This window comes from Urocitellus parryii, chromosome 11 (assembly GCF_045843805.1).
Source record: "Urocitellus parryii isolate mUroPar1 chromosome 11, mUroPar1.hap1, whole genome shotgun sequence".
Lineage (NCBI taxonomy): Eukaryota > Metazoa > Chordata > Mammalia > Rodentia > Sciuridae > Urocitellus > Urocitellus parryii.
In genome coordinates this window covers 10,942,023-10,968,688 of record NC_135541.1, presented here as the reverse complement: position 1 = coordinate 10,968,688, position 26,666 = coordinate 10,942,023, and the positions used below count along the sequence as shown (strand labels likewise).

At 62.4% G+C, this 26,666-nt stretch overlaps 1 protein-coding gene across 1 annotated transcript; it reads right to left on the bottom strand.

Annotated features, from left to right (window-relative positions):
* Padi4 (peptidyl arginine deiminase 4) lies at positions 1-26,429 on the bottom strand. Its single transcript, XM_026400842.2, has 16 exons — positions 26,338-26,429; positions 17,319-17,499; positions 14,552-14,618; positions 13,065-13,153; positions 12,040-12,157; positions 10,921-11,046; positions 8,644-8,822; positions 8,451-8,554; positions 8,055-8,166; positions 6,911-7,018; positions 4,082-4,236; positions 3,122-3,266; positions 2,924-3,026; positions 2,125-2,195; positions 1,732-1,872; positions 1-234 (listed from the first exon to the last, which is right to left on the bottom strand). The coding sequence occupies exons 1-16, from the start codon at positions 26,427-26,429 to the stop codon at positions 1-3; spliced, it is 2,025 nt and encodes a 674-aa protein (XP_026256627.2).
* Positions 26,430-26,666: the final 237 nt, after the last annotated feature.

The window sequence follows — 26,666 nt, the reverse complement described above, 5'->3', positions numbered from 1 at the left end:
TCAGGGCACCATGTGCCACCACTTGAAGGAGAAGGGCTTCCGGCGCACGTTGGTGCCGCAGTGGACCTCGCCGTGGCGCACGTGGTAGGTGTAGAAGTCGTCGATGAAGGTGCAGTGCAGCCCCAGCGGCTCCAGCAGGGCGCGCACCTCCTCCTCCAGGCAGCAGCGGCCGTTGATGAGGGGCCCGAAGGGCTTGGGGATGCCCAGGTGCTTCCCCAGCACCAGCATGTTCACCTGCGGGGGGGGGGGGGGGGCGGTCCAGGTGAGGGCCGCGCCCGTGTCCCCTCCCTCCACACTTTACAGGCGAGGAACCGAGGTCCAGACAGGGACCTAGGTGGTCTAAGGCCACCGGCCAGGCCAGGGCTGGCGCAGGGGCCTGCGGGACTCCAGGGCCGAGCTCCTAACACAACACTGTGCTGTCCTCCCTCGGCCACCGTCTGCAAACTCTGTCACCAAGGCCCAGCGCTGACACGCCCCCTGGGCCCCACCCCCTGGGGTCCTGCAGTCCGTCCCTCCCATCCGTGTCGGTGCCTGGCGCACCGTGGGGAGGCCGAGGCCTGGGAGCCCTTTCTAGCAGCATGACATCTGTCGATGGCACCGGGAGGTGGGGACTTGGGGCCCATGTGAGTGTGGGTTCCAGCGCCACTCCTCCAAAGCTGTGTCACCTTGCGTGGGTCACTTCACCTTTCTGAGCCACATCAAGCAAAGGAGCCCAAATGCGCACTGGGCCCGAGGCGGGCGCACAGTCAGCCTCCTGGGCCGCGAGCCCTGGAGAGGGCGCCTCCCTCCTGTCGGCCACGTCAGGGCCTCGGTGGCTGTCTCTCGGCCTGTGGTGCCCCCACCCCTGCCTCTCCCCAGGGGCTCTGGGAGCCTGTGCCGGCTCGGCTCGTTCCTGCTCCCCCAGGGGCCTGCCACCCGCGGCCGATCCCTTCCCTGAGACTCCTGGCCCCGTCCCCAGGGCCTGCTGCGCTCCTTCCCGCACCAGGAAGCCAGGCTGGGCCAGGCGGGAGAGGAAACCCAGGGCCAGGGCTCGGGAAAGAGGGGCTCCCCCAGCCCCAGCCCCAGCCCCCTCTAGGCCTGGGAACGTGTCCTTCCCAGCAGAACCCTCTGCAGAGCCTCCGCGCACAAAGCAGGGGCCACCAGGACCCTCAGACTTCAGCCCCTGCCTGGGCACCCAGGGCCCTGGGGAACCCAGTTTGCAAACCTCCACGAGGGACGCTGGCTCCTCCTGAACCGGGCCCCTGGCACCAGGAGACCCGGGTGCAGCCTCCGTCTGGCCCTGGGGCATCCTTTGATGAGGGGGACCACTGCCCGCCCTTCAGAAACGGGGTCCAGCCTCGCCCCGGGCGCAGCCAGAGCCCAGCCGAAGGTGCTGCTCCACCTGGGTCCCCTTCGTGGCACTGAGGAAACTGGGAGCTTGACCCTGCCCCTCCCTGACCCCTGAAGGGGACCTAGGGACCGTGGCTCTACCTCCCTCTCCCTCTCCCTCTCCTCTGCCAGCTGTGTGTCCTGGTGCCAGAGACCTCACCTCTCTGTGCCTCATCTGCAAAGCGGAGGCGAGGGCAGGTCGCAGCACTGTCCTGAGAGGCCGGGAGGGGCTCTGCGAGCTGCCCAGGGCCACGCAACCCCTGAGCCCGGGGACCCTCCGAGCCCCGCTGGCCCTCCAGCCGCCTGCTCGGCACCTGGGTTCGAGGCCACCTGCCGAGGTGCGTGTGGCGGTCCCCCCCTCACCATGTTTGGGAAGAAGGCCTCAGCCTTGGGGGTCCCTCTGGAGTTCTTCACCAGCCTGAAGAGCTGCGGCACGTCCACGATGTCCCCCTCGGCCAGCCCCAGCTCCCGCTTCAGCACCTGGCGGTTCCAGTCGATGCAGCTCTGGGGAGAGGGGAGGTGGCAGTCGGTGGGGGAGGGGAGCATGGGGCTGAGGCCCCCAGACCCAAGGCAGGGCCAGAGGGGGGGCGCGGGAAGGTGACTGGTGGACCCGGGGCTCCCTGGCATGGAGAGCCGCCAGCCAGCGCCCTCAGGGACCCCAGGGCCACGCTGCCTGGGGGGCCCCTGCCTTCTGCCTGGGGGCGGGGCAGGGCAGCTGGGGGCAGCTGGGGGCAGCTGGGGCACCGGACTCCGCACCTCCACGTAGGAGTTGTGTTCTCTCAGCTTCTTGTTGGACAGAATGTCCTTTATCTTCTGCTGCTTTTTTTCTGTCACGGAGAAAAAAGGGGGAAAAACTGAGTCAGAGGTCGACACCCCTTCTGTCTCTGGCCGCGGGGACTCAGCGTTCCCATCTGTGAAAAGGGGACAGCCACGGTCCCCCGCAGGCAGGTCCGCTCTGAGCCTGTGAGGGACGGTCTGTCACAGACACGGGGACAGCGCGGGACGGATCCCTGAGACTGTGCCTCCCACCCCCTGAGATCCCTGGTCTCCGGAGATCCCACTTAGAGAGGAGGACGCAGGCCAGGGTGTGGTCAGTGACAGATCCTGGGCCCCCAGGACCAGGCCCTGGGCGCCGTCCTCAGCACTCCAAAAACAGGAAAAAAAAGAGCCGGTTCTGCCGAGTTCTCTCAACCTCTGACCCGGCCCACGTTGGTAGGATTTATTGAAGAAATCCAGTCTCATCCTGTGCTCAGGGGCGCTGAACGTCTCAGGTCCTCGGACGCTTCTTGCTCTCTCCTGCCTCTGGGCCTTTGCACGTTCTGTTCCCGGTGGCGCATCTCCCTCCACCTCGTCCCCCTGCCAGCTCTCGCCTCCTCCAGGGAGCCCTCCCGGGGCCCCACCAGAGAGCTCCGGGGCCCTCTGCTCTGTCCACGGGCGTCCCCAGCACTAGGCACAGTGCCTGGTGTGCACAGTAGGTGCTCAGAACAGGTCTGGGCCTGGGGGTCCCTCCCGGCAGTAGAAGGCCATGTGACGGCAGCAGGGGACGGCCACTTACTCTTGACCCCTTGGAACAGCAGCAGCTCCCCGTGGCCCTCCTCCTGCTTCTCCTGGAACAGCCGGTAGCAGGACCTGGGGCTGGCCAGCAGCAGCCGGAAGCCCTGGGCGGAAACACGTGGAGGGCAGCTTGTCCCCGGCCGCCAGGCCCTCCTGCTGGGGGCTGTGGACTTGGCCCGGCTCAGTCCCTGGGCCCTACCTTCCTGTCGGGCGCAGGGACGAAGCTCAGGAACTCGTCGATGTGCCCCACGGACAGCCAGTCGGAGTACAGCGTCACGGGGGCCTGCACCCGCTGGGCGCCCAGGAAGTCCTGCAGGGTCTGGTGCACCTCCCGGCTGTCGCAGCTGCAGGGATGGAGGGTGTGAGGGGAGGGGAGTGGGGGCCTTATCATGTCCCTTCACACCTGAGGGACTTAGGAATTGTCATTCCACTTTCACGGAGGGGAAACCGAGGCACAGGGTCACTAACACGGAGCCTAGCACTGCCCGTGGGACCAGCCCAGCTGCTGGTGTGATGGGGAAGCACAGGATTCGAACCCAGTGCAGCCAAAGTTGGCAATCCCTATTAGCTGTGCAGCATGGGGGACGTGACTTCACCTCTCTGAGCTTCTCTCTTCTCCTGCAAGCCCTGTGTGAGTCAGCCCCTGGCTCTTTCTCAGTCTGTTCAGCTGCCCTGGCCTTCTGGAACACACCAAGCTCATTCCTGCCTCAGGGCCTTTGCACGCACTCTGTCAGCCACCAGGACATTCTACCCCAGGTGTCCCCACAGCCGTGTCCTTCTTGTCATCAGGACTCAGCTCCAAAGAGCCTCCTCCAGTCAGGCCTCCCTGCCACCCTCGCCCAGGCCCAGTCCTCTCTGCCCTTTCTGTTTTCTCACTTTTTGAGATTACTATTATCCGTCTCCCACAAGCACCGTGGCCGGGACCTGCCTCGTCATTCACGGCTGCGCCCCCAGCTCCTGGCACCTGACAGGGGTAAGCCGCAGAGCTGGACCGCTGTCTGGGGCTCCAACCTGTGTTCCCCGCCACCCTCCCCTCCTCTCTGGCTCCCTAAGGTTTCTCCAGCCTCTGGGCTGGGAGTGGGCAGGGGACACTTCCGCCTGCCCTTGGCTTTTCCGTGGCACCCGGGTCCTGGCCACCCGGTGTCCCTGCCCTTCTCACCTGGGGTAGCCGCTGTTCCCGATGAGAATCCTGCCCAGCGGGTACCGCTTCCCCCCGACGGTGACCGGGGGACTCACTTCCAGGTTCCCAAAGGAGTCCAGCCCAGTGATCTCCTCCGTCTGGGGCCCGCGGGTCACGTAGCCAAAGTTTGGACCCTGAGGGGAGGAGAGCCCAGAGTTAGAGGCCGTGGGGAGCGGGTCTAGGGGTGAGCCTCGTCACAGGAAGGATCCAGTCACCAGCTCCAGGTACAGAGCAGGGGCCGCTCTTCCTGGGGGATGTGGCGGGGATTTTGAATCACTCGGGGGGCAAGGAAGGGAACTGGGGTTGGCGGCATCCTGAGCCCGTGGCAGCTGCTTTGTGAGCCATCACCTGGGGGTAGTGACGAATCTGCAAACTTTCCTTTTTATCTCTATTTTGCAGAAGAAGAGACTGAGGTCAGAGTGGGGATGGGCTTCCTCTGGTCCTGTATCCAGCTGGTGAAGGAATGGAACTTGCACTATCCTGATGGGTGCCCTGGGTCCACACCGAGCTGATCCTGCTCTTGGGCTGGAACGAACTCCTCAGCATGGCTTCAGTGTCTCCACGAGGGTCCTCGTGAGAGGGCTGTTTTCTCGTCCCTTGCGGCTCCTAGGGGCCGGCTGGGCCGTGGCTCCTTCTCCATCTTCCAAGCCAGACCCTCCGGTCTCTGCCTCCCCGCCCACCCCTCCTCTCGCCCTCTCATGAGGAGTGTTGAGTTTACATGGACCCCCACCCCATTATCCAGGATTCAGGCTCCTAACTTCCTAACGTCACACACACTGGTGACGTCCCTCCTGCCACCAAAAGGCTCTGCAGATGGGGGACAGACATATGGGAGGGCCATGAGCAGTCTGTCCCACCCCCAAAGAGGCTGCAGCCCTAGCCCCACCCCGCGGCCAATCAACTGTCCGCACGGCGGGTCTCCATGATGCCACCGCAGGACCCCCCTGGTGTGTGTTTTGGGGGAGACGCGTCATCTCCTGGGGTCTTTGAGTCCATGAGTTTTAAAGCCATCATTTGCAGTTGCTCTGGTCAAGGTCCCCGTGAGCACCAGGCCACAGCCACCAGCAGCAGCCGGGTCACTTGGTCTCGCCCATGTTTTCAGCTCCTGGCTTCCAGGACACCGTGAGCTCAGGTCACCTCCTACCTCCCGGTGGCTCCTTCTCGGCCTCCTTGGCACGGGCACAGGGCCAGGCCTGTCCTGGGTCTCCTGTGTTCTCCAGTTTCACTGGCTCTTGGCTGGGTCCTGGCTCATCCCGTGAAATTCCACCCGCGAGCTGATAACGCCGGCGTTTTTATCCCCAGCGCCCGCTGCTCTCCAAACGCCTGCCGCTCGCCCCTGCCCCACGGAGGCTGAGAAGAGAGGCTGGAGTCCAAGAGCTAGGGGTTGGGAGGGGTCTCCTTCAGATGCGGAGGGAGCAGGGCTTGAGGCTGAGAGGTGAACTCCAGCCCCGGAGCAGGGAAGAACCTTCCTGGCAGAGAGACTGGCACGTGCAAAGGTCCTGAGATGAGGGAGAGGTGGCCGAGGTGAAGCACGGGAAGAGCCTGGGGGGCTGGAGCAGGCGAGGGACAGAGAGAGGCCAGCCGTGATGCTGGAGGAACGGCCGAGTCGGCAGCTGGTGGCGCCTGGACCTGGACTCTGGATCTTCTCACTCTAAGTGATTCGGGTCGGGATCTGCTTAGCCAGAGGCCCTGCAGCCCCGTCCTCAAGGCTGTCTGCAGGGGAGGCGGGAGGCCGTGTGAGGTCTGTCCGCTGGACTCCCGAGGTTCCGTTCATGACATCGAAGAACTGGCCGTGGTCACTCTCAGGGTGTCCAAGTAGGAGCCAGGGCCACGGAGGGCCACTGAGCAGGGTGGACTGAGGAGGGGCGCTGGCACAGTGGAGCTGGCTGGTGGGTGCCGATGGTCAGTGCAGGCGCGGCCAGGAGGTGAGGGCAGGTGCGGCCAGGGAGGGGAGGCGGGTGCTGACCAGACCCGGCCTCCGTTCCAAAGCCTCAGGCGTGGGAGGGGCCGCCCCTCCTGCCCTGGGGGAGTAGGAGGCTCCACTCACCCTGGCCAACCTCGTGCCCACTCCCCTTCCTCATTTTCTCTGGGTGCCGGGGCCCAGAGTGCAGGCCTGGGGTCCTCCTGGGGAAGCGGGAGGTGGGGTGGGGAAGGGCCAGCTCTCGGAGCTGGACGGGCCTGGTTTGAATCCTGACTTCTCCACTCCGAGCCTCAGTTTCTTCATCTGTAAAATGGGCCTACCGATGACCTCTCCAGAAAACGTGGACAAGTGAGTCGGTGCAGGCGAGAGCTCCGCCCCGCGTCCGACCCAGCCTCGTGCTCCATGAATGCGATCATTGTTATTATTTTTTAATTATTATTCTGTGCTGAGTGTGCACCAACCTGCCAGCTCAGTCGAGCAACAAATGACACACTGACTCATCAACACTGTCACTTCCCCTCCCACGTGTGGCAGCGTGGGCTGCTAACGTCACATCTAGGAAAACCTCCTCGGTGGGCCCCGGGAAATCAGACCCCACCCAGTGGATGGGTCCTGCCCCACCCACACTGTGAGCCAGAGCAGGTGGGTGGCCGGACCGGGCTGCCTCCAGGCAGGGTGGTCCTGAGGAGGAGCTGACCTCATGGGTGGCAAGGGCCACCAGATCGTATCATGGTAATGACAAAAATAACAGGCCCCACCTGCCGGCCTCTGCGTGGGCAGCTGGGCTCCAGCTGGGACGGGCCTGGCGGCGGGAAAGAGGCGAGGGGCAGGGGCCTCGTGGCAAGGGGCTTGGGCAGCTGTACCCCCTGCCCACCCCACGCAGGTACCATGACGCGTTGGATGGGGAAGTCCTTCAGGCCTCTGTCCCTCGGGGAGTCGAAGACCACGGGCAGCGTCTGGTGCGGGGCCTGGGTGTAGCCGATCTCCATTTCATCCTGGGGGGACAGACAGGGGCTGTGGCGCGGGGCCGGGGTCCACTCCCAGTGCCCAGATGGGCACGGAGTCTTCCTCCCGCCCTTGCCCTGGGCCTCAAGGGCCAATTCCCCTGAGGATTCTGACTGCAGAGAAGGGCGTGAGAAGCAGAGCTGGTGTCCTGTGACGGGCCCGTCACAGTGCGGAGCCCGCGGAGCCCTCTCCCTCTCGGGGTGGGCCCTGGGCTGGGGACACGGTGAAGGAGGGGCTCTGGAGTCCTCAAGGACACTGTCCTCAGGGTGCCGAGGACACATCGCTGCTGGAAATCACGGGGGACCTAACGTCGCCATGGTGGGGGGAGGGGCGCATAAAGGGTGGTGGCCAGTGGCCACAGAGGATGCGACTTGGGGAACTACAAGGAAGAGGGGGACCCTCACCGGGGGCAGCATCTGAACTGGGATTTGGTGGGCAGGCTCCGGACGTGGGGACGGGAGGGGGCGGCCCACAGAAGGCAGAGTGGCCAAGGCCAGAGGTGGGCCGGGGCAGGGGGTGCCGAAGGCCCGGCAGGGAGCAGAGAGGGGTCTGGTGTCAGGCTCAGTGCTGAGCTGACGGAGCACCCCGGAGTGTCTCCTGGCAGCGTGGGGGGCACTACCACGGAGGCCCCGAGTGCCAACGCGGTGTCCACCGCCCACAGGGGGCAGGATGGCACCAGCTAAGGGAGGCCCGAGGCGGGTTGGGAGGGTCCGGAAGGGGTTAGAGATGGGAGCCATGGAAAGTGCCGGAGGGGGGGTGGCCTGCTGGTGGCTGAGCCCAGGAAGGCCACTTGAACTGACCCAGGGCCACCTCCTGGGCTTTGCACTTTCCAGCAGGAAGGTGGCTTTTGCCTTGGTGACCCGCGGTGGTGGTCCCAGGGTGGCCCACCACCAATGTCAGATGAGCCACTGGCCTGAGCCCCCCGCCCTGTGCAAGGACTTTCTGAGGCTCCGCCCTCGCCACCCACAGGTGGCCCGAGAGGTGCTGGACACGTGGCCAGGAGCCCCTGGACACGGGGCCGCTCACCTGCATCCACTGGTCGTCCATGTTCTCTTCCTCGGGACAGACCGTCAGTTTGCACTTGGCTTTCTTGGCCAGGGCGGCCACTGCCTCCAGGAAGTCTTCGTTGTCAAAGATCCTAGGAAGGTTCCAGAAGCAGCGCGTCAGGCTCGGGATTCTGGAGGTCAGGCCTGGCGGGAGCCGGGAGGCGACACAGGGCCCTGGAGACGCTTGTGACCTGAACAGGGCCTCCCCTCTAGGGATCCACGAAGCAGGGACTAACAGGGACCCCTTCCGCAGAGGCGCAGCCCTCGGGGAGGCCGCTGCCCGAGGCCAGGCCACCTGGGCCACTCACAGCGAATGCTGCAGCGGGACCTCGGGCCCCTCCTGGCCCCCCGGGCCCCAGCGCTTGGGGCCCCTCACCTGCTCACGTACACCTCCTGGGGGGGCTGGGTGTTGGGGGTCATGATCCAGGGGGCCACGCGGAAGGCCACACTGTCCTGGAAAACCAGGGCCTCGGGGAGCTCCTGCAGGGGAGGGGACAGGAGAGGCCATCGTCACGGCAGCCGGGCCCCCACCCCTGCCCCAGCCAGGCCTCGGCCCGGGCTCCGCCTACCGGGTTGGACGTGTCCAGCAGCGAGACGCCCAGGGAGACGAGCCCCGGGAAGCTGGCGTCCGGGAAGGTGAGGCCCTCCAGGTAGAAGTCCCTGCTGTGCTGGCCGCCCGCGAGCTCCACCAGGTGACAGGGCTGCCCCGGCCCCAGTACCACCTGGAACCTGGAGGGCAGCTGGCACCCTGGCCAGGGCAGGAGGCTCAGGACCGCGTCCTCCGTCCGCAGACCCTGCTCTCCCCTGCCCCCGTCCCGGGTGCCTCCCCAGGCCCCACACCGCACCCCCACGTCTGCCTGGAGCCCCACCTTAGCAGAGAAGAGCCAACCCCCTCCCGGGACAGTGCTCCTGGGCGGGGTCCCCAGGGGCACCACAGGGGCCTGGGCCACTCTGACACGCCAGCCCTCAGTCATCTCCTGAGCCACTGCTCCGCCAGTCCCAGCTGACACTGAGGAGACAGGGTCACCGTGTCCCCCACCCCCCAGGGGGCACGTGGGGGAGGGGAGAGCAAAGGCCGTGAAGACAGGTGCTGCCTGAGCCGCTGTGACGGAGGGGCCCAGGGCTTCCCAGAGGGTGAGGCCTGGGCAGGGGCAGGAAGCTGGGGTCACCAAGCCAGTGACAGCTGGGTCACTTGGGACTGGAAGTGAAGGAGCTGGATCCAGGGGTGTCCCTGCAAGACCCCTCCCTGGCCCTCCCCCAGGAGAAGCCAATGCCAGCTCGTGCCACCCGGCCCCTCCCCATTGCCCCCTGCCCCTCCCCCCTTATCCCCCGCCCCCCCAGCAGCCCCTCCTTAGCCCTGGCACAGTCTCACCTCGGGGTCCTCACGTGCCTGGCCCGCCCTCCCCCAGCCTGACCCCACGCCCAGCTCCACCCCCGCCCTGTGGACTCGGACCCCCGTCATCTCCCCCAGCCCACTAAGACGAAAGGGACCCGGGACGAGGGTCTGCTGTGTCCACAGCTCTGTGCCCTGTGCCCAGAACTGAGCCTGTCACTCCCCGGTGGCGGCAGGAACCGGGAGGAGTTAGCGGGATGCACTGAGGGGGAGTCAGATGGCCGCTGACTCCGTACCCAAGGGGGCGTGTCTGAGAGGGAGGGAGGCCGGCTGAGGGACCACCGTGGGACAGGGGACAGACACCTCTAGGTCTCGGCGCGTGGCCTGGCAGCCATGAGGAGACAGTGTCGGTTTCCCTCTGCCCTCCCACCCCCATTCCCACCCCCACTCACAGCTTGTGGGGTGTCAGGAGCGTGGTGGGTGCCTCACCCATCCCCCAGCAACCGACCAGCCTGGGGCCAGGTGCTCATGTGAAGCCACCAAAGACAAAACTGCAGAGCCATCGAATGGCCAATGCCCAGCGGCCCTCACTTGTCACCTGCCATGATTGTGTTTGGTTCCATTTCCCACCGCCGTGTGCTCCTAGTAGCCACAGCACCCAGGCAGGCACACGGGCGCACGCCTGCAATCCCAGCAGCTCTGGAGGCCGAGGCAGGAGGATCCCAGGTTTGAGGCCAGCCTCCGCAACTTAGAGAGGCCCTAAGCAACTCAGCAAGAACTTGTCACCAAATAAAAGATAAAAAGGGCTGGGTCTGTGGCTCCGTGGTAGAGCACTTGCCTAGCATGTGTGAGGCACTGGGTTCGATCCTCAGCACCGCATAAAAAGTAAATAAAATAAAGTTCAAAATTTAAAAAGAAGGGGACTGGGGATGTGACTCAGTGGTTAAGTGACCTTGGGGTCCATCCTCAGTACCAAAAAAAAAAAAACCACAAACAAAAAAACCCCAAAACACTACAGCAACTCATCCTTATCCCAAGACAGAGATGTTCATATGGGATACAGCATCAATTAAAAAAACCAAAAACTAGCCATTGGCTCCAGGGTGACCCCTGTCTCCCCGGGGCTGAGTGCCCTCAGAGCAGCACACTCCGGGAACCGTGCTAAACCCCAGGCCCAGAAACAGCGCTCTGCCCCTGGGTGGGGCTGCGCCCTTGCTCTTAGGAGGAGCCAACAAGCACCTGCCCTGCCTGGCTCCTGCCCAGCTCCTCCCCCTCCTGCCCACCTCTCCCACGCTCCCAGCACGAGACGCGACACTTGTCTCTCGCCCGCGCCCCTCATCTGGGAGGTAGTGACGGTCTGTCTTGCGGGGAGCTGTGTCCCTGGTTCTTGGAACCTGGCACACAGTAGCTGCTCAGGAATCATTTGACAGATCTCTGCGCTCCGCTGGCGGGGGCAGGAGGGAAGCCAAGAAGGGAAGGCGAGTCAGAGGGTCAGCGCGGGCGGGAGACTCACCCGTGGCCTGAAACACCCGCACTTTGTCCATCTCGGATTTGGCCACGTGCAGCACCAGCCGGTGCTGGCTGGAGAAGTCCTTGGGGGTCTTGGTGATCAGGGTCACCAGGGACATGTCCTGCAGGTCTGGAAGGAGGATGAGGCCTAAGACCACTGTCCCAGAGGCTGATCGCCTACAAGCCACCTCCTGGTGGCACCTGGCTGCACCTCTTTCCAGCATTTAAATGACTTTTTTTTTTTTTTTTGGCTTGGGGTTGAGCTCTGGGTCTGGAGAGTTCCTCCCGCTTCGGTGCCTGCGCCCCATCAGCCCAGGAGCAGGACAGTGTCACCTCACCGTGAGCCGGTGGCGATGAGGGGGGGGAACACGTCAGGGGCTTGTCACCATGCCTGGTGCCCCAGAACTGCCCGGGTAGCAGCTGCTTTGATTATTACTATGTGCCGGACACTGAGCAGAGGCTGTCCCCCGGCCTCGGGCTACCTGCAGACAACTTGAAATGCGTCCATGTCTAGGAATCCCAGTAGCTCCCCCAGCAAGGCCCCTTAGTGCCCTTTTTCAGGGCAGGTGGGGAATGTGTCCCCCCCATAAGGACACCCCTGAGGAGTGCCTGCAGAGACCCTGTGCCTGTCCCTGTCCTAGTGTCCCTCAATCTACCCTGATGTCTGGATGCTCTGACTTCAAATCCTGAGTCTGCTACTTATTAGCTGTGTAACCTGCAGCAAGTTGCTTAACTTCTCTGTGCCTTGGTTTCTCTGTCCATTAAGTTCTGGGCTGAGCACTGAATGAGCGACTCAGAGCAGCGTGCGGCTGACAGGAGGGACCTCAGGAGCTACTCTGATACGATTTGGGGGCAATTTCATTGTGGTCGATTGGGGGTCCCAGGAGGGTAGACGTCTGTGTTGGGTGGGGCCTCTGGGAGGCCTCAGGGACTTGCGGTTGGTCCAGCTCTTCTCGGCTGCTGTGTGACCTTGGGCAGGTCACCTGCCCTCCCAGGACCTTTGTCCTCTAGCAACCGCCTCTCAGAGGCCCTTCTGAGGCTCAGGTCACGTGGACAGAGGGCTTATTCAGGACACCAGGACGCTAACTGAGGACGCCCAGGGCCGCTGGCCGCAGGGCCTTACCTTTGCTGTCAAGCACCTCCTCGTCCTCGCAGTCCATGCCTGAGGAGCTGGGGTTGTCCCTGTCACAGTTCACCAGCAGGATGGCCCCTTGTCCCCGGGGGCCCCAGGTCCAGGTCCTCTGCGGACACGGGAAGGGAAGGAGCAGGCTGAGGGCGCCCAGCAGACCCCGGCCTGGGGCAGCCCCTCCCCCTCCTCTCCTGGGCTGCCGTCCCTCCCACACGGGGCAGCTCTCGGTCCCGAGAGAGGGTCTCTGCCACCGTCAGAACGGAGCCCCCCTGAATACAGGCATCGACTTTTAAAAAGGACCCCAAAAGGGGCAGAGCCCCCGTGGCAGGAGCCCCTTCACCCCCACCCGGGAGTGACTGCGGGCCTAAGGGTGCTCCCTCTTCTCCACTCTCAACAACAAACCCACCAAGGCTCTGGGGACGGACCTGGGCCCTCAGTGCTGCCCGGCCAGAGCTCCACTGCTGACCACCACCGGCCCTTCCTCCGCTTCTGTCTGAGCCCACCAGGGGGCTCGTCCCCCACCCCCAGGGCACTCATGCACACCCCCCCAGGTTACAGATCTTCGGGGCCCGCCACACACCTGTGCCCCATCTTCCCGCAACATGGCAGGCCCCCGCAGCTGCCGCCCCCCTACCCCCCGCCCTTCCCCCCTTTCCTATTATCACCCCACGTGGGCGGCGCCGTGGGGATCTCTCCTGTCCGTCATGAAGGCCTGGGGCGGGCTTCTGACCTACCTACACATCTTTCCTCCGCTGCGTCAAAACTGGGTGGCTGTAGGTTCCAGACAAGACATGATCTGAACCCCCAACCAGGAAGAATCTGGTCTCATAAAGATATGGGGTTCATGCAAGCCAACATATCGCTGGTGGTTTTAATTTTCTCCTTTTCTGACTTCCTGAATCATGTTTCTCTTTTTTTCCCAGTTAACATGGGACACAGGACACAGACTGCCATTTCACCCTATCGCCACAAGGAGGCGCCAGAGCCCAGCGGGGCCAAAGCAGCCCTGGCGTTGGTACCTGGTTTTTGGAGGCTCTGCCCGGCTGCTTGGCCTTGCCCGGCTGCTTGGCCTTGCCCGTGCGGGTGATGTCTGCCTGCAGGGAGATTTCTAAAAACACAGGACAGAGGAGAGGGCGGGTGAGGTGCGGAGTCGGGGCTCTCAGCCTGGCCTCCATGGATGGCCTCTGCCCCAGGAGACGTCTGCTCTGAGGGGGGGAAGCCTCTCCTTCAGAGGGGACAGCCCCCATGTCCTCAGGAGGTCTGTCTGACACTCAGAGAAGAGCCGAGGCTTCTGACTGTCCTGTTGTCCTTCGGGGGCCGTGACAATGACACCAATAGGGAACTGAGACCCAGGGATTTCAGAGACAACTCCCAGGCGCCCACACGGAGCCCTGCAAGGTCACCCAGCCTGGCTCTCAAGGACTCCGGCTCGGCCCTCAGTGACCTCGGGTGACAGACACGGGCTACACGGTTCCACCTGCTCTTTATCACACACGCTGCACCAGGGACAGATCGCAGCCCCAGTCCCCTACTCTGACCAATGGCGTGGCTGAGACAGCTTGATTCTAAATCCTCCCTCCCTGTCGGAACAGAGGACCACGCTGTCCTTCCAGCAGGGTACACCCGTGTGCCCCACAGCATGATCTGTGACCGTGTCCCACCTGAGGTTGTCCCAGTGACCTGTTAAACATATGCACACCTCAGTACTAGTGCAGGGACAGGACGATACAGGCCTGAGTGTCTGGGCCTCGTCACCCCTTCACTACCCGGCTGCATGGGTGACCTTGGGCAGGTCTGTCTACCTCCTGTGCCTTGGCTTCCTCCCCTGTACAATGGGATGATGATCGTGCTGACTTTACTACACTGTTGTAAGTTGTAAATGTCCAGTCTTAGACTTGGGCGGCGCGGGAAGTGCTCTCTTGTTTAAATGTGGATTCGAGAACAAGATTCGCTGGTGAGATGAAACCGGGAGGTTTCACATGCTCTTTGTAAACTCAATGTACATTGTTTAAGATGAAGCCAAACTAAGGAAAAATGGATCTTCTTTTTCTTTAGACACAGGGTCTCTCTATGTGGCCCGAGTTGTCCTTGGACTCCTGGGCTCAAGCCATCCCGAAAATGGATTTTATTCCACAAAGAACATTGAATCAATGGGCGTAGAGATGGACCGCGGATAAGACCAAAAATGTTGAACGTGGATTGTAATGACACTTGGGGAACATGGAGACGCAGCATTATGGTCTACTTTTGTTATAAATATCCGAGGTGTCAAAAAGGTGCAGAGACTGTGCACTGAGAATCCCTGCACCCTCTTCCTAACTGGAGAAACGCGTCATTCCGATGTCATTCCAGCGCCCACCTCCCCCTCCCAGGTCCGCCCCTCTGCGGCTCCTCTGTGCTGCGCGGGAGATGGCCCTTTTGCTGGCCTATGTTTAGAACAGGCTGAGGGGTGACCTCCCAGGTGAGGTGTCCTGTAGAGGCTGTGGAGGAGCCTGGGGCCACTTACCCACCCCGGTGAGGTACAGCAGGGCCTGGACAGGTGGCGTCTTAGGGCCGTAGTACGAAATCCGAACCTGCGGGGCAGCAGCGGACCGTTAGGAACTTCTCTGTCCTTCCCCAGACGGGTCTGGACCCCTGCGTGGGCCAGCTCAGCTCACCAGTGACCTTGGTGCTAAAGAGGGTCCCACGGGAGGCCAGAAATGGAGGGGCTGGGCCTGCGGGGAAGGCCACGGGGTGGGGGTGGGGCTGCAGGAGCAGGTGCACCCGGAGCAGATCTTGAGGGGGAGTGGGGCGTGGCCGCTGGGGATGGGGCTGAAGGGGCGCTCGAAGGGGACTGTGGGTCATGAGCCCCAGAAAAAGACTCTAGCTAGCAGAAGGGAAGGACAGACTTCAGGCCACCTCCCCGCCCCGGGGGACTGGGGCGCGGGAGCTGTGGGGGTGCTGGTCTCCAGAGGGCAGGTGCTGCGGAGCTGGAGGACCACGGACTCCCTTTATCCAGGCTCAAAACCCAGGAGGGCTGGAGCCCGCGGTGCAGCGTGCGCCTAGAGGTGCGGAGACCCTGGGTTCAGCACCCGCCCCCCCACCCCCAAATAAATCTGGGGAGCACACGTCTGATTGGCCCAGCTGCCAGAGGAGGGCGGGGCATCTGGACTGACCCCCTGCAAGTGGCCGGGGAGTGCCCAAGACCAAACCCAAGGAAACCTAAGGCCGCGGCAGAGAGGCTCCTGCAGGGATGCCCAGGGGACAGTGGGCGTCCAGAGCAGTGCCTGGGCCACTGTGGCCTCACATGGGGACCTTGGCATTGACCTCTCAGCTTCGGGCTTTGCCTGCTGACCGCTGCTCCGCTGAGGCCTGTTGACTGCTCCCAGGGCTTTCCCTCTCTCCCTCCCTGGCCATGGAGGCAGGTTGGCCTACTGTCCCGGCTGCTGGGGTGCAGATGCCCGCGGCCCCTGAATCCCCAGGGTGGGCGCTCCTGTGTGCTCTCCTTTGCTCGGGAAGCAAGGAGACCTCTTTTCCCTTTTTCGCGAAGCCGTGTCCTCAGTATCGAATGGTTAGAGGACGGGCATCGGGGCCAGAACCGAGCTTTCCCCTCGGTGGCTGCCGACCAGTCATCCAAGACAGGAACGCAGGCCCGGCTGGAGGCGCCCCTTCGTGTGGGACGCCATTCTCACACGTGATCGGGTGCCTCCCGTTGAGGGTCTGAGGCACTTTGGCAAATGTCGAAGTTTTTCCCGTCCCTCTCCTGATGAGAGAGCCCATCCGTGTGGGGGTGTGCCTGACCACTGACCCCGGGGACCCAATCGCTGACCCTGACCTTGGAGTGCAGCCCCCCCTCAACCTTCATTGGATGGAATTCTCCCCTGAATCTCTGGTTCCCTAATAAAAGGCTACTCCCCGGCGTGCTCGCTCTCTCTCTCCTGCTAGCCCTGAGTAATCCTTGCTGCCCTGCTGGGCGGCTAGAGGAGCGAACCAGAGAGGGGAGCCGTCTCGGACCTAGCAATAGAATTAAGGTAATTGAGTCTTGTGTTTTTATTTCGATCTCGTCTAACTAACTTTATGCCTAGAACCTCATTAATGAAACCACTGCGCAGGCCGCGTGGTAGACCTTCGGCTTCCTGTTGCTCCCCGAAACTGGGGTTCCTGATGCCAAACCCTCTGTGCCGGCTCCCTGTCCCTCTGCACTGGTCACAAGAACTTCCTTGGCCTCCCCCACGCCTGTCTCTTCTCATTCAGTTTGCATACAGGTCACCCCTCTAGGTAGGGCTCACTGCTTTTTCCCTCTCTCAGGCTGGTATTATTATTATTTTATTTTATTTTTTTCAGACATTGAACCAGGAGCACTTTACCACGGAGCCATATCCCTTGCCCTTTTTATTTTTTGAGACAGGTTCTTGCTAAATTGCTTAGGTTCTTGCTGAGTTGCTAAGGCTGGCCTCAGATTTGCAGTCCTCCTGCCTCAGCCTCCCGAGTTGCTGGGATTACAGTGGTGTGCCACCACACCCAGCTCCCCGGCTGGTCTTTTATATCATCCTCAGCTTGACACTTCTTCCAGAAATATTTTTCCCTGAGCACATCTTCCTGGACAGATCTGTGTTCCTACAGCAGGTGACAATGCTTTGTCCCCAGGGAAGAGCCTGGTTGGCTTGTTCCCCCAGGAGTTAATGACTGTTGACACAGATCTCGGTGGGAACCCCAGAGGTTCTTGCCGGGACCATCTAGAGTCAGAGGGGGTGGCTTAGGTTGAATGGAGCCTCCCAAAAGATAGGGCCACATTCCAATTCCTGGAACCCCTGAATAGGGCCTTGTTGGGTGGGGGGAAGTCTTTGTAGAGGTGAGTAGGATAAAGACCTTGATGAGGATAGAGGTCTTGAGGAGTCAGGTTGGATCATCTAGGGAGACCTCAGTCCCCACAGCGTTTGGTTGTGGTCTGGTGCTGGGGATTGAAACCCTCAGGAGCGCCCTACCCCGAGCCACACCCCCAGCCCTTTTTACTTTTATTCTGGGGCAGGGCCTCAGTAAGTTGCTGAGTCTAGTCTTGAACCTGAGAGCCTCTTGCCCCAGCCTCCTGAGTCGCTGGATGACAAGCAGGTGCTGCTGCCCCCCAGCAGGTGGGTGCCTCTTAAGCTTTGGCTGAAGGGATGAATCTGATCCTGACCCTGCAGCCCGACACTGCTGTGTGCAGGGACACTGTGGTGGGACACCCCCCAGGAGAGGACCCCCGTGTGAGCTGCCCCGCCCCCGTCCTTCCACACCGGCACCCCGCTGTCACCCACCTTCTGGTCACCTGTGACAGCACTGGCCGCTTTCACCCTCAGGGTGACCTCCAGCTCGGGGTCCAGGGGCCACTTGGAGGAACCCGTGCGGTTCTTCTTGGTCGGAGGGCCACGGGCAACCTCCACCACCACTCCTGGGGAGGCGCTGATGCTGAAAGAGGTGCAGTCCCCCGGGGCCGAGCTGTGGAAGGGACAGGGGGACGGGACAGTGAGGAGGGGCCTGGCCCAGCAGGCCAGTAGGCGTCAGCTGCGGCAGCACCTAGCGCTCACTCTGAACCCAGGAGGAAGCATGGAGCAGCGTCAGGGGTTGACTAGAGGAAGAGGGTCCCTGGGCCTGGCCAGCTCACACTGGAACTAGGAAAACAGCGAAGACTCTCACACCCGGGTGTGTGCACGGAGCGACTGCACACCCAGAGGCTCCCTCCACACCCGCTGCTCGCGGCAGGCGCGTCCCCTTCTGGAATCGTGGCGGATCAGATGTTCCTGAGCGTCTTACTCTTACAAAGCCACCAGCTCAGGGGTGAAATAGACTTTTTAAAGCGTTGCTGAGCACACACCCCCCCTCCAAATGAGCACCCATGTGCACGCACCACGGTTCAATGGAACCAAAAGGCAGCCAAGGGAGCGGGGGTAGGTCTGCTAATACCAGACAAAATCAGCGAGCAGACCAAATCCACCCAGTTATCGACACAGAAGATCCCCGCTTAATGACCTTGGCCTCAACCCACCTAGAAGATGTTCTCAGCTCATAGGCCACCAGCCACATGACCTCAGTACCTAGAGACAGTCTCGAGGCATTCAGAAAAGTCAGAAAAGAGTAATAATCAGACTGAACATGAACTTGTAAATACTAACAATGAAATCTAGGAGATAGCGGAATAATATCTTCACCGCATTTTGAAAAAATACTGTTAACCTAGAATTTACTGTCCCCAAAAATCTTGTTTTGGGGGGTTCTGGGCACTCAACCACTGAGCCACGCCCCCAGCCCTATTTTGTGTTTTATTTAGAGACAGGGTCTCACCAAGTTGCTTGGTGCACCTCACTTTTGCTGAGGCTGGCTTTGAACTTGGGATCCTCCTGCCTCAGCCTCCCAAGCCACTGGGATGAAGGCATAAGCCACTGTGCCAAGCCCAAAAATATTTATATAAAAACATTTTCAGCTGAACAAAACCTGATATTTTAAGATCAATTTTTAAGAATTTCATGAAAGCAACTTCTAAAGGTATAGTTTACAAAGAAGGTAGCTGAGGCTGGAGGCCCGATCTGAGATGCAGGAAAGAATGGTGAACAAATAAAATGGAAAATATTCTGGTAAATTTAAACAATCATCATCTATAAAGTCATAAAAATATTCATTTTTGGGGGCTGGGGATGTGGCTCAAGCGGTAGCGCGCTCGCCTGGTACGCGTGCGACCCGGGTTCGATCCTCAGCACCACATACCAACAAAGATGTTGTGTCCGCCGAGAACTAAAAAATAAATATTAAAAATTCTTTCTCTCTCTCTCTCTCCTCTCTCACTCTCTCTTAAAAAAAAAATATTCATTTTTTTTTGTGGTATGGAGATTGAATCCAGGGGCACTCAACCACTGAGCCACGCCCCCAGCCCTATTTTGTATTTTATTTGGCGACAGGCTCTCACTAAGTTGCTTAGGGTCTTGCTAAGTTGCCGAGGCTGCCTTTGAACTTGCCATCCTCCTGCCTCAGCCTCCCCAGCCCCTGGGACTACAGGTGGGCACCGCCATGCCTGGCGGAAAATATCAAACTTGTGGGAGAAAAGGAGGCAGGATTTAAACTGAACTTGTGCCCATCCTCCTGCCTCAGCCTCCCCAGTGGCTGGAATTACAGGTGTGCGCTACTGGCTCCTGCTGGCGGGAGCACGTCTGTACGTTCTTCTGAAACAAGACATAAAACCAGTAAACACAAAGCAAAAGATGAATACATTCAGCTCGATGAAAATCAGTAATTTCTGTTTGTCGAAAGTCACCGTAAATGAAAAGACAAACGCGGTCCATGGAGAATGCGCTCCTAGCACAAAACCCACCCAGGCTCAGCGTCCAGAATCCGTAAAGCCCTTCGGCCAATCAACACGGCGGAGACAACCTGGTGGGAAAAGAAACGGCCCAAGACACAGCAGGAATCAGAGGGGCTGGAACACAAGTGGACGACAGGCGCGCAGAGGCCTCCCCTTCCCAAAGGGAAGTAAGGGGACAGGATTTATGCCACTCAGTTGGGGACAAATATGTTATAGACCACGTGGCTCAACAGGACTGTGGCGTTGACCTCTCTGCCCCATTTGGGGTTACGGACATTAGCCAACCCGACCCCCCACGCCACACCTGGGCAGACACCGGAGCAGCTCTTCCACACATGCTCCAGGAGACATGTTCCAGAAGGTTCCGAGCAGCCCTTTCTGTCGTAGTGAGCGGCACAACACAGTGCATATACCCATGGGCAGAAGAATGGCTCAGGCCTTGTAGCTGACTTCCAGCGTGTGGGAGACTCGCCAAAGGGGCACAACTCACGCCGGGACGCCCCACAGACACTTGGGATTATGTTTTCTATTTTCAGTTTTGTAAAAGTTTTCATCTCTATCTTAAAAGCCGTATGCCTTCATGATAGAGAATTAGGAAAATGCTGGAAAAGTGTGTGGCGGATGGACTTCTAAGATGGGCCCTGCGTCAGCCAGTTCTGCGTGACTATAGCAAAACAGCTGAGGCCATCACTGAAGAGGAAGAAAGGTTCGTTTCAGCTCATGGTGGCAGAGAGGCCAGCCCATCGTTGCTTGGCCCGTTGCTTTGGGCCTGTGGCAACGGGGAACATCATGGCAGGACTGTGTGGCACAGGAGGGCAGAGAGATGGGGGGGACAGGTTCCTTCAGCCCTTCAAGGACACACCCTGATGACCCGGCACCCACTAGGCTCCACCTCCTGAGGGTTCTTCCACCCCCATAGCACCACGAGCTGAGGACCACACTTCAACCCAGGGGCCCTGGGGAGACACAAGACCCAGACCCCAGGAGCCCCCCGCACGGCCCACCTCTGGTGTCCCAATCCCTGGCACCTGGGGCTGCCACCTTGCATGGGAGAGGAGACTTGCAACCCTGAGACGATGGCAGGTTGTCCTGATGGCCCAGGAGCCCTACACAGCCGCCAGGGCTCTCCAAGAGGAGGCAGGAGGGTCACAGCCTGAGGCAACGTGGTGGAGGAAGCAGAGGCCTGGGGAGGTCACTCTGGAAGTGGCCACAAGCCCCAGATGGCGGGATGTGGAAGGTGAGGCGGGGGTTCTCCCCCGCGGTCGGAGGCGGATCACGGCTCCCACGCCCCGAGGTCAGCCCTGACCCAGGCTTGGACCTGTGACTCCCAGAGCTGTCCGGTAATGAAGGAAGGCTGTTCCAAGTCACTAGGAGTGTGGCCCTGGGTGACAGTGGCCTGGGGAACCTAACGCAGCCGTCATCTTGGTCGGCCTCCCCCTCCCCCAAACCCTGCTGGCTTGGGCACCGGGAATTGGTGTCACCCGCAGGGATCCTCCAGGTGGCACCCGCTCTTGTGGGATGGTGTCACCGAGATCCCTTCACGAGGGCAGACCTGCAGCGTGGGACCTCCCTCCACGTGGCCACTAACCCCACTTCACGCTCAGCCCGCGGCCTGGTTTGCTGTCCTCCTTTTACAGATGAGGAAACCGAGGTTCAGAGAGGCCAGGCGATGGGTCCAGGCAACCTGCTGACAGGGACAGACCGGGGTCCGCTCGAGGCCCTGCAGATGCCCCTGCCACCACCTGCAGCTGTTCTTCCTCTGCGCCGGCCCCTCCTTGTCCCCTCCCTGGCCCCCTCCACAAAGCTCCTCCTCAAGACCAGGGGTCTCCAGCGTGGTCCTCGCCGACAGCACCGGCCGCTTGGCTGGGAGCTCGTTAGGGTGCAGATTCCAGGGCCCCGCGCCCTCGGGACTGCAGGTGCCAGGCACTTGGTCACATGGTCCCCGGGATCCCAGGGAGAACTCAGGGCGGGTGACCCGTGGCTTCCACGCGCCCTCCTGGTCCTCTGCTGCATGCTTGGGCCCAGCGGGTGTGATGCGTGGCTGCTGAGTTCCCTGGACCCTGAGTGCGCCCCGGGGGACAGGATGTAATGCAGGGGCAGGGGGACGGGCCCCAGGTGGGGGCCCTGCTGCTGTTTTCTTATGAGGAGGTGGAATCATTTCGAGTCGGCAGACCTGCTGCGCTGGGGAAGAGGAACGTCCAGGTCTCTTACTCAGGAGGTTGAGAGGCGAAGAACCTGGAAGTTGGGGAGCAGGGAGCGGTACAGAGGCTGGGAGTGTTCAGGTCAGCCGTCACTGGCACTCTGTGAATGGGTAATGGGGAGCCAGAGTGGGTTCTGGAGGAAGGGAGCAGCACAGTCCAAATGGTGCCCGTGGAGGCTCAGAACGGCCTCCTCTCGGAAGAGACTTGGAATCGGAGAGAGGGGACGTGAAGGGACGGTCTTGGATGTCCCTTGAGTGATTCAGGGTGAGGAAGCTCCAGGGGGGAAAGGAAAGAGGGAGGTCGAGGCCTTGGCTGGAGAGCTGTGGAGGCTGCGGCGCAGGGACAGACAGACGCGGATTCCAACCGGGTTCCGCCGCTTAGACCTCCCTGAGAGGAAGCAGGTTCCCGGGGCGGACGCCGCGGGCTGTGGAGATGGACGTGAACTCTGACCTTCACTGCTCACTCGGAGCCCAGCCCTGCGTTGACCGCCCCGTGCTGACCGCACATCGTGTCTCCGTGACCACGCTGAAGATGGTCCTTCGGTCATTTGTCCTTGGCAGGAGAAGCTGCGGCTGACCTGGGTTTGCTGGGTGCTCCTGGGGCCCGGAGCTGAAGCCCAGTGTCCCCTTGAACATTCCTGCAGCGCTGGGGGCGGGTGCTCTGGGCTGCAGTGCCCCCACCCAGCCCAGGGACAGGGACGGGCAGGGGTTGGCGAGGTCGGCGGACCACGTGGAAGGCAGGTGTCTGTGTGGGCCACCAGGTGGCAGCAGCCCCAGTGGACAGAGTTGGGGGCAGGGCAGAGCTGTGGGCAGGGAGTCACCCAGGCCCGGGGACAGGTGCAGCCCTGGAGGAACCTGAGGTCACCAGGGTAGGGGAGGAGCCCTGAGTGGGCACCGGGCACCGCTGCTGCACTTTCAGCTGAGAGGATGGAGGGGCTCCTCGCTCCCAGGGTGACAGGGACGGGGACAGTGTGGCCCACAGGTCTCCCCCGGGCCTCACTTCTTTTTGTTCCTCTGCTCCTCCCACCCCTGCTGAGTTCCCACCCTACTTGGGGTCAGGGCTGTCTGGACAAAGCAGGACCAGGGGACAGGCTGGACAGTGCCCCAGGGACCTGAGATCTGAGGCCCCGCCCTGGTGAGCGGTGACAGTGACTCACATATTTTGAGAAGCTGTGGCCACCACACACCTGCCTCCCGCCCTCTCGTTGCACAAAGATTTTGCAACAAGACTTTGCAACTGTGTGCCAGGGTGCACCGGACACTGTGGCAGGACACTGTGGTCAGTTCTTGCATTCACTCAACAAACCCTTCAGAGCACCTACTCTGTGCCAGGCACAGTCTTCCCCTAAAACACAGTTAACATGGCACGTTCAGCACCTCCGGCCACCTGCTGGGGTCCCACGATGGGCTCCCCCAGTCCTCCTTGACAAGGACACCAGTCTACATCTGTGGATCTCGAATAGCAGGTGTCCCCTGGACACAGGTGGCAGCCTTCCACCTGCTCCCAGCCTGGTCCCCAGGCCCGTATGGGCCAGGGAGTGGGATGACCAGGCTGTCACCTGAGCCTGGCTGAGCTGACTCACGGGTAGGGAGAGAGCCAGGTGGGCGTGGACAGAGTGTGCCGGCCCCTCCGCCCCACAGCGGCGAGGCCAGTCTGTCCCCCGCGGCCGGCCAGGCCTGAACTTGCACGTGCGGCTTTGTGGGCGGGCGTGTGGCCAGGCCGGTCAGCGTGGCTCTCCACGAGCTGCTGGCTGGGCCTCAGAGTCCGGGAAGCCTCCCAGGCCAGCTGGGGAGCGGCAGGGGACAACGGCCGCAAGCTGGGCCTGGCCACGGACCCTCCTGGTCTGGGCTCCACCTCTGGAGCGGGCAGAGGGCTGTGAGCTCCTGTGGGTGGGGCTGGGGCACCCGAGTGGCTGCTTCCTGGTGCAGGACAGTGACAGCAGAGGAAGGTACAGCTCAGCCTGTCCCCAGAGACGTCCCCGAGTGTCACCCACCTGACCAAAGGCCCACGAAGCCTGGGCTCCCTCTCCCGGGCTTGGTGTCCCCAGGCCTCCCAGCTGCAGGGCACCCCGGGGGGTGGGGCCCGAGGGGACATGCCACGAGTCGAGTGGGGACTCAGAGGACAATGAGAAGCCGCGCCGTTGGGCCAGGGCTCCCTCTCCCTCCGCGGCTTCCTCCGGGGGCAGGGGGGAGGCAGGACACGTGGGTCGGCCACCTGCCGGTTTACAGCGGAGCCTCCAGGCCTGTCACCACCTGCCAGTGGGAACCGGAGGATGGGACAGCGAGGCCTGCTCGGTGGCCCTGCTGGGACTCCGTGTGGGGCTGTGTCCTCTCTGGTGGCTGCTGCCCCTGTCCTCAGCTCCCAAACAAGACGCCCCGCACACATCTGGGGCCGTCCTCTGTGTGACCTTGAGAAGATCCACGGCTGAAGCTTCCCGAAGCTCCCGGAGCCCTCTGCAGAGCCAGCGCCGGGGACAAGAGCCCACACAGCGACGTCCCCTCCAGCTGTGGCCCCATCTCCTCACGATGACCAGAGGAAGGACAGTGTGCTGTCACTCAGAGGCTCCCCGGTCCCCGCAGGAAAGGCCGCCCTGAGGACACTGGATGCGCTCCTGGCCGCGTCTCTCCACCGCCCACCGGCAGGGGCTCCTGTCCCCATTTTGCAGCTCAGTAAATGCTGAGGGACAGTCACAGACTTGCCCACGCTCCTGGCTGTCCCTCGGGGGAGGTGCTGGGGAAGAGGAGAGCCACCCATCCGAGGTGGCTTCACAGTGACACCCGTCCCCCGTGCTCCGCACCACCTGGCCACGCCATCACCAGGCGTCCTGGAGTCCTCTGGAGGCGGACGGGCTCTGCCCACCGGGAGCAGTCCCAGCGCCAGGTGCCAGCCCCGCGACATGCGGAAGGGGTGAGTGCGAGCGGGGGTCAGGGGTTAGAGTCCACTCTGCGTGGCCTTCGGTGGGTGTTTTCGCTTCCCGCAGCCTTGGTTCACTCATCTGTAAAATGGGCACGTGGTCCTGTCCTGCTTGGGGTCACTGAGGTCAGAAATCAGCTGGTCGGGCGTGTGCCTCCGTGCTAAGGCCCTGGGTCATCCCGCCACCACGGGCACAGAGACCAGGAGAGAAGGCCCGGCACAGGGTAGCGGGCCCCGATGCCGCCCTGGCTCCGTCAGGGGTTGGCGTTCAGCCCAGCTGAGCGGGGCTTGGATCGTGACCGGGCACCTCCTGGGGCAGGGACAGCGGCTTCGGAACGCCGAGTGAGCGCCAAAGCTGTTTCCCCGCGGCTCTGAAGAGGCGCCCGCAGCCCTGCGCCTGCTCCTGCCCCGGCACCTTGTCTGTTGATGCTGGGGTCTCTGAGCCTGGGGACAGAGGGCACAGCTCCCGGGGAGGGGTCGAGGACGCAGAGCTGGTGAGGACGGGGTGGCTCAGAGCCTCAGGACCCCCCTCTGGTGGCCTTGGGGCTGGAACCCAGGGCCTCGCACACACCCCGAGCTGCATCCCAGCCTCGCTGTCCCCTTCTGTTAAGGGAATGACGGCTGCTGAGTGAGCCCCGGGCAGGAGGGCGATGCAGACGTCGGCCATCGTCCTGGGACCCAGGGGACCATGCCCAGCTCCGTGTCTGATGAGGGAGGAGGAGACCAGGGTATTGAGGCACCTGTGGGTGGGGGACCTGTCCCTTCTGAGAGCTGTGGGCAGTGCCTCCCCTTGACCAGCCCCGCCAGCTCCCCACGGCTCCTCGGCCCTGGGCAGAGGGCTGGCCTGGGCATGTGGGGCTGGCCCTCCACTCCCTCCACACCCCCCACCACAGCTCATTCTCGGGGGTCTCCGGGGACACCGGCCGCACTTTTCCCTTTATCCCAGGACTTCTATGTTTCTTGCCACCCCCGTGGCCCTAGGAGGTCACCTGGGCCAGGCAGTGGGTGACACACCCCAGGGTGACACACAGGTGCTCCCGTGGCCCCAACCTAAGACCACAGGTGCCCACTGGTGGGGAGGAAGCTGAGGGCCACCACAACCACAACGGTGTGCGCTACCCTGAGAGGGCACCCGCCACCCTCCTGGGTGGCCCACAGTGGACAGGCCCCCACACAGTAGGTACTCAACAGGCGTTTGTTGAATGAATGAATGACCACCAGGACTGCGCCCAGGACCTTGCTGGGTACCTTTCCACAGTGAATCCCAGTGGCCTGTCCAGGGTGGGTGTCCACCCATTTCACAGATGAGGACACTGAGGCTCAGTTGCCCAAGGCCACCCGAGAGCTCACAGCAGGCCAGTTCCTAGAGTGGTCTTCTCATGCCAGAGCCCATGTCACGGCCCAGCTGTCACAACCCCCCACCAGGGAGGCCAGTGTGGACAACAGACTGCACTGTGAGCCAGGTGTGGGTCAGGAGCTGTGTGACCTCAGGCAAGTCCAGACCCTCTCTGACACCTCTGTTTGCCCCATAATGACTCACCTGTGGTGAGGTCCCGGGAACCCAGACCCGCACACCGCACACCGCACACCCCACACCGCACACCGCACACCGCACACCGCACATCCCACACCGCACACCCCACACCCCACACCCCACACCCCACACCCCACACCCCACACCCCACACCCGCACAGGCCAAGGAGCAGCTGCTGGGCCCGGCCCCTCCCAGCTGCCCGGCGTCTCTCCAGCTGCGCCCCTGGCAGCGGCCACCAGGGCTGAAGCCCGAGCCTGGGCCAACAGCTGTCGGCAGGACCAGCCCCTGGCGCCGGCTCCCCGCCGCCCCCCATGCCCAGGAGGCTCCCGCTCACCCGCAGACGTCCAGCTGGGTGGCGGTGCCCAGCACGCACACCGCGTGGGTGGGCTGCTCTGGGGCCACGTGGACCACTGTCCCCTGCGCCATCCTCTGCCAGCTGTGGGGTCCCCTGGGCTGGCTGCCTGATGCCGTCCAGCGGAGGCCGTGAGTCAGCACCTGCGGTCTGAGGCCCCGGCTCAGCCCCGCCCCCTGCCCTCCTGGCCCTGGGGCCAGCCCTCGGCTCCCCAGAGGGGGCCACGCTGGTGTGGGTGCAGGGGGCTGTGCCAGGAAGGAGCGAGGCTCAGGAGGTGGGAGGAAGAGGGCAGCACCCAGTCCCGGGGCCCT